Source organism: Manihot esculenta, chromosome 11 (assembly GCF_001659605.2).
Source record: "Manihot esculenta cultivar AM560-2 chromosome 11, M.esculenta_v8, whole genome shotgun sequence".
NCBI lineage: Eukaryota > Viridiplantae > Streptophyta > Magnoliopsida > Malpighiales > Euphorbiaceae > Manihot > Manihot esculenta.
The window spans coordinates 27,281,380-27,287,379 of record NC_035171.2 but is presented as its reverse complement, the minus strand read 5'-3'; the positions used below and the strand labels follow the sequence as shown (position 1 = coordinate 27,287,379).

General features: G+C 30.9%; 1 protein-coding gene across 2 annotated transcripts; it reads left to right on the top strand.

Moving 5' to 3' along the window:
- The first annotated feature begins 372 nt into the window (after window positions 1-372).
- On the top strand, window positions 373-4,051 carry LOC110625834 (vesicle transport protein GOT1). 2 transcript variants are annotated; one of them, XM_021771495.2, is made up of 8 exons: window positions 373-524; window positions 731-793; window positions 948-1,011; window positions 1,954-2,045; window positions 2,146-2,226; window positions 2,358-2,455; window positions 2,539-2,620; window positions 3,744-4,051. In XM_021771495.2, exons 3-8 carry the CDS (start codon window positions 981-983, stop codon window positions 3,780-3,782), a joined length of 423 nt encoding a protein of 140 aa, XP_021627187.1. In that variant the 5' UTR covers window positions 373-524; window positions 731-793; window positions 948-980; the 3' UTR covers window positions 3,783-4,051. The 2 variants fall into 2 exon arrangements, with proteins under 2 accessions (XP_021627187.1, XP_043817309.1); XM_043961374.1 differs by having other exon boundaries at window positions 440-793.
- Window positions 4,052-6,000: the final 1,949 nt, after the last annotated feature.

Below are 6,000 nucleotides of genomic sequence, written 5' to 3'. Positions count from 1 at the left end.
AATTTTTTAAAAAATATTTTCAAATTGAAATGATTATAGATTTTATAAATTTATATGCATCTTAAAAAAATTATGAAATTAATAAAAACTCATGACATTTTAAAAATATAATATATTTCTTTTTATAAATATAAAATATATGTAAAATAAAATTATTTTATTTTATTAATTTATATAAATATATATATTTAAAATATTAATTTTTATTAATTTAATATATTTTTTCGCAAAATAATTACATTAAACAACAGAAATCACGTTAATATATATATATTTTTATAATAAAGTAAAATTATTTTATTTTAGACTAAGTAACCATAAAAACCCTGTAAATATTTAATTTAGTAATTATTATTATTATGATGATTTTTTTAACATAGTGATCATAGTAGGCCGAGCCGAAATAATTTTCCATCGCATGGAAGAAGTTAGTAACTGACATTTCCTTTCTTTTCAATTGTCTCGTCTTCCACTTAGCGTCTCTCACTTCTCAGTTCTCTCTCAAGCACGCATCTCAATCTCAGGTTCTCTCTCTTTTTATCTCTCCATGGTTTCGGATTCTCAATTCTGTTTGGTTGATCAGAAATATTAGTAGGAAAAAGCACACGAAGGAAAACTTAGGGCTAACTGCTTCTTGGCTTGAATTAGAGCTTCTGTTTCTACATCTCTCTCTCTTTGTTTCTATTTTTGTTTCTTTTTTGATGCTTTTGATTCAATCTTCATCTTGCAGTTCATTTTAGAAAGTTTTTAATCGAAGAGTCCTAGCTTCCTTTTCTTCCAGATTTTGTCTAAGGTAAAAACTATGAAATTGCATCATTCGCGGATCTTGTAAGATCCGATTCTTTTTATGAAAACCCTGGCTTGATGCATTCTCTACTTTAGTTGATTTTCAATCTAATATCTTCTCGTTTTCGTTCCTTTTTTTTTTGGTGGTTCTTGTGATGCAGTGAACATAATCAAGTACCTGAAGCAACAACAAGATGGTCTCCTTTGAAATGAATGACCGCAAGAGTAAGTGAATTTTGATGTGTTTGCTTTGCACACGCCTGTTTATGCTTACACAGATGAATAATTTGAGAATTTTTTATGAAGTCGGTTATAGGTTTAGAAATTTGTTTTAAGTTGAAAATTTACTTGTGGAGAGAGGTGAAATAGTAAATTTACAAACTCTTTTTATGTTGAAAATTGTATGTGGAGAAATTCTTTCCTTGTTCAAGGATCTGGAGAATTTTCATCTGCTTCTCATTTTCCCTCTGCTTTATCAGTTTCTCCATTAAAAGAAAAAGAAACCTGATATTAGAGTTCTAATCAACCTCTATGTCTTTCTAATGTCATAGTTTGAGAGGCATTAACCATGAAAGAAATGATGTTGAAATCCTTGATGAATGCTAGCTTGAGAACTTAATTATGATGAGGTGCTCATTTAGAATTTGACATCTTTCTTTCATAATTTAGCATCTTTTTGATGCATGCTAATGTGAATTTTAATAAATAAATAAATAAGAACAATATTGGCTGCCATCTAAAATGGTTAAGCTCAAGATGGTGCAACATAATGCTTCTAATAATTACAACTATGAACATCATAATTAAGGAACTTGTTTGCCATTCTGGTGTTATAAATTTTTATGTAGCTCACTAGAACCATTTGCAAGTCTCTAATAGTTGTTAGCTGATAAAGTGTTGCAAAACATACAGTGCTCCTGGTGATGTCATTTGCTTTTGAACCATCATATATTGATCAATACTGTATAATTCATTGAGCTTATTTTGGCATTCCTCGAGGTTTCATCAGTCATGGCTGATTGCTTTGTATAACTTTAATTGTAGTGCTTTTAACGCAAATTAGCTTATGAATAAGGGGAAAAAGGAATTTAGTCATTCATTATATCCATTTGGTCTATATTATCTAATTCTTACTCCACATATTTGTGTGGTTGTGAAATAAAACAGAGATTGGGCTAGGCTTGACAGGATTTGGCATATTTTTCTCATTCTTGGGCATCATTTTCTTCTTTGACAAGGGATTACTTGCCATGGGAAATGTAAGTGCTTTCTATGTATATCCTGAAATATTGTATATTTTTTTTGCATATTGTGTTGTGGTATCCATTTAATTCTCTTATTTCTCTGTTATGTGCTCAGATCCTCTTTATCTCAGGTGTGAGTCTAACTATTGGGCCAAAATCCACCATACAGTTCTTCATGAAACGTCAAAACTTTAAGGTGTAACCTCACCTCTTTTTTCTGTATACCATGAACTATTATGCTCAACAATGCATTTTACACAGTGATATCATATTCATACATGCATTTCATACTTTCTTTAAACCAGTTGTGCTTTTTTGGTCATGCAGGGAACTATTTCATTTGGTGCTGGCTTCTTCTTTGTTGTCATAGGATGGCCAGTTATTGGCATGATTTTGGAAGCATATGGGTCCATTATACTCTTCAGGTCAGTTAAAATTCTTAAGTAACTGGTTTATAGTTATCTGTTCACTTTGCATGGTTGAAGATGCTAATGGGAATTTTGTGCAGTGGCTTCTGGCCAACACTGGCTATTTTCCTTCAGAGGATACCTATTCTTGGTTGGGTCTTTCAACAACCATTTATTAGATCGGTATGTTCAGTTTGGAACTTAAAATAAACTCCTTTTGCATTTATTCAGTAACACTTTCCTGTTGCTTAGAGCTTCTGCACTATTTCGGTTGAGACAGCCTATTACTGCTGTTTTGTTACCATAAAAACATTAGACTAGATGCTATTCAAGATATTAAAAAAGAAAAGAAAACAAAAGAAAAGAGAGATTATTAATATAATTGTCTGGATGGTTCAACTTGGTTCCAAATGTTCAAAACTGAACCAACCTGAATATTCAGGTTATGTCTTCTTTCAAATTGCAACCAACTTGCAAGAAATTGGAATCTAGTACTTTGGGTGAGATTGTAGCTGTTTAATAGGATTCAACTAGTTGACTGGGTTAATTAACTTAGAGACAGAGGACCTAAATAACCTGTTAATATATCTTTTTCTTTAGAAATAGCTGGCTGATTATAAATTATTTAATAGCCTGTTAATTAAAAAAAAAAGGTAAAAGAAGTAATATCATAATAATACTGAAATAAAGGATCCACACAGCATCGTTAGATGTATTTAAAAAGGACAATTTCATATAAACTAGAAATAGAAGAGTTCAAAAAGTAGTTAAGATGAGAGATTATAAGAGTATTGAAAACAGCATATTAGGATATGGATTAAAAGGTCATGATTATTGACAACAGACAACATATGAGGATATGATGAGAGGTTTGTGTTACTGGGTGTGATGGTTTGATAAGATTTAGCAATTAGTTATCGCAAATAATAGTAATTCCTTAAAATTTCTGAATGCATCAATATTGAGTTTTGGTAGATCAACAAATTCTGTCTCTATTATTATTTTTTTTTTTTTTGGGTCAATGGAGGTTCTTCCTGAAGTTGGAAATAAAGAAGGCACGCCTTTTTAGAGCCTTGGGCTTAAAACAATGCACATTAGGTGCATGCCTGGTGAATATTGCCTGTCTTTTTCCTGTTGAGGCATTAAGGTTGGAGCATGGTGAGCCCTGAGCATGAGATTGCGCCCAATGATTGTCGAGCTGAGTTGTGGAAACTTGATTACTCGATATATTTCCCTGTCTAAATTTTTGCACGCTAATAATTTGTTACTTGAACTCGCTTCTTATTTTTTCAATTAAAATACGCAGTTCGTGGATCGCTATCGAGGAAAAAGAGTTCCTGTGTAATTCATAATCAGAGAGAAGTGCAACTAACCTTTGTACTTGTCCATGTTGAACTACGGTAAAGGATACTGTCTGGCTCCAGACCTTTTTTTTTTTGGGTTTAGAGATGCAATTCTGGGATTGAAGGAAAGTGCAACTAAGGTGCAGATAGGTTATAAATCTTTGTAAACAATATTTCTAGCTTTTATTTTTTTTTATTTGTTTGCATATTGTAGAAGATTATTGTGATTTGACTAAAGAAGGAAATTAGAATGATTACAGGGTATTCTTCATATTCTTCAGTTCTTTTCTGCTCTACAGAGGAAGTAAATGATTTGATCTCAGTGTGCATGCTCTGAAGATGTTTATTGTTTCGCGTCCATTGTACATTTTTCACGCGGAATGGAATGTCTAGTGGGAGCTGGAAACTTTTCTTTCATCCTAACATTTTTCTGCTGCGTTGAAGCAGAACAAACTAACAAGCAGCATCTTTTTGTCTATTAATTCTATACTTGCAATTTGTCTTTTTAAACGTCGATCAGGTAACTATGGGCGGTCTATTTGCGTATTTAGATGTGATTTTCTTTTTCTTTTTCTTTTTTGGCCTGTTGTACGATTAGTATTAGATGTATAAATTAGTGTTTTGGGTGCATAGCCATTGATATATAATTTTTTTTGGTCGTATTGAGATGTGTTTAATTGTTGATGAATATATCATATATGAATTCAAAAATAATGTAAGCTCTCGAGCTTTAGAAAGTTCTTGATATATTAGGGCAAGTTCAAAGAAAATTAATCAGATAGGTTGAATTGGATGAATAGTAACAGAATATCATCCCTAAATTATTAATAAAAATAAAGATGTTTATAAAATTTAGATAAAATTATTCTTCTAATATTATTAATAAGTAAAACTTAATTTAGTCTCAAAATTATAGAATTATTTTTTTTATAAAATGAAAAAAATTCATAAAATTTAATTCTAAGATAAATGATAAAAAAACTGAAATTTTTAAATAATTTATACTTCTACCTAAATTAAAAAAATTATTAATTAAACCCTAAAATTTACTTCCACTCTAAACTAATAATTGAAGTGAGTCAAGTGACATGCTGAATATATAAGAAGTTTTTTTTTTCTCTCTAAGTTTTTAGAGAGAATGTGTTTCTCTATATTATGCTATTTTTACGGTGAGGCCGGAGGCCTTTGTTTTTTTGAGCTTGAGGCCGACTATGTGGGTTTTGTTCCTTATCCTTTTAGGTGAGGAAATTTTTTTTGTGTATTGTCACTTAGACGGGAAGAGGTTCTTCAGTGAGTGAGTTTTCTATTTTCTCTTACCTAGTTGTGTTGGTTGCTTTTAGTCTATGTTTTTCTTTGTTTTGCAGGTGAAGGTCTCCTGATTGTGCCAATCAAGCTTCATTCTAGCAAGGGATGGCAGTAATATCTTGTGGTTCTAAGGAGTGCTTCCCCTCTCTCTTGCTGGATCTAACCGGTTGGTAGGATCTTTCTCTTTTCGACTCCAGTAATGTAGACCAAATCTGATTATAGAAATTATTTTCTCTTTTATTAACGTCCGGTTGTCATGACTCTATTTTGTTCCGACATACATATAGTTTTCTTGATGGTTGATATTGACCTCTTGCCTTTTAGAAATCTGGTTGCTAGTTGCTTAAATAAAGTAATTTTTTCTCAATCCTTCGGTATGTTGTATATGGTCTCGGCTATTATTGCTTGAAACTATGACTATCAAGTTAGGGATATGAGTTAAGTTGTTTATAGGTCTAAGTTGCTTTCTTGGGCTTTTCTTTTTGGAGCTCTAAGATTCTATTTTATATTATATCTCTTTGTGAAGGTTTTGAATCTTTTATGTATCTTTATGGATTTGTATATCTTGCAAAAATTTTAATTTTTATCTTAAAAAAAGAAAAGAAAAGAAAAGGAATGACGCCCTTACTATGTTGACAACAAGAAGGGTGGGACAAAGTATATATGGAAAAAAAACATATGATTTAAAAGATAATAAAGTTACTATATGGTAGAATGAAATTATTTTTATGATTAGTTAACTCTTTATGCTTCAGGTTCATTGGGATTTTTATTGGTTGATTTGATATCAATTTGATATCTCAATTTTTGTCTCAGCAAATAAATTTTTTTCATAATCGATCTTAATATTTTTCTATAGGATCGCCCATCTATTTATTAGTTCTTATTCATGGTGTACAATTTTATGAAATATAG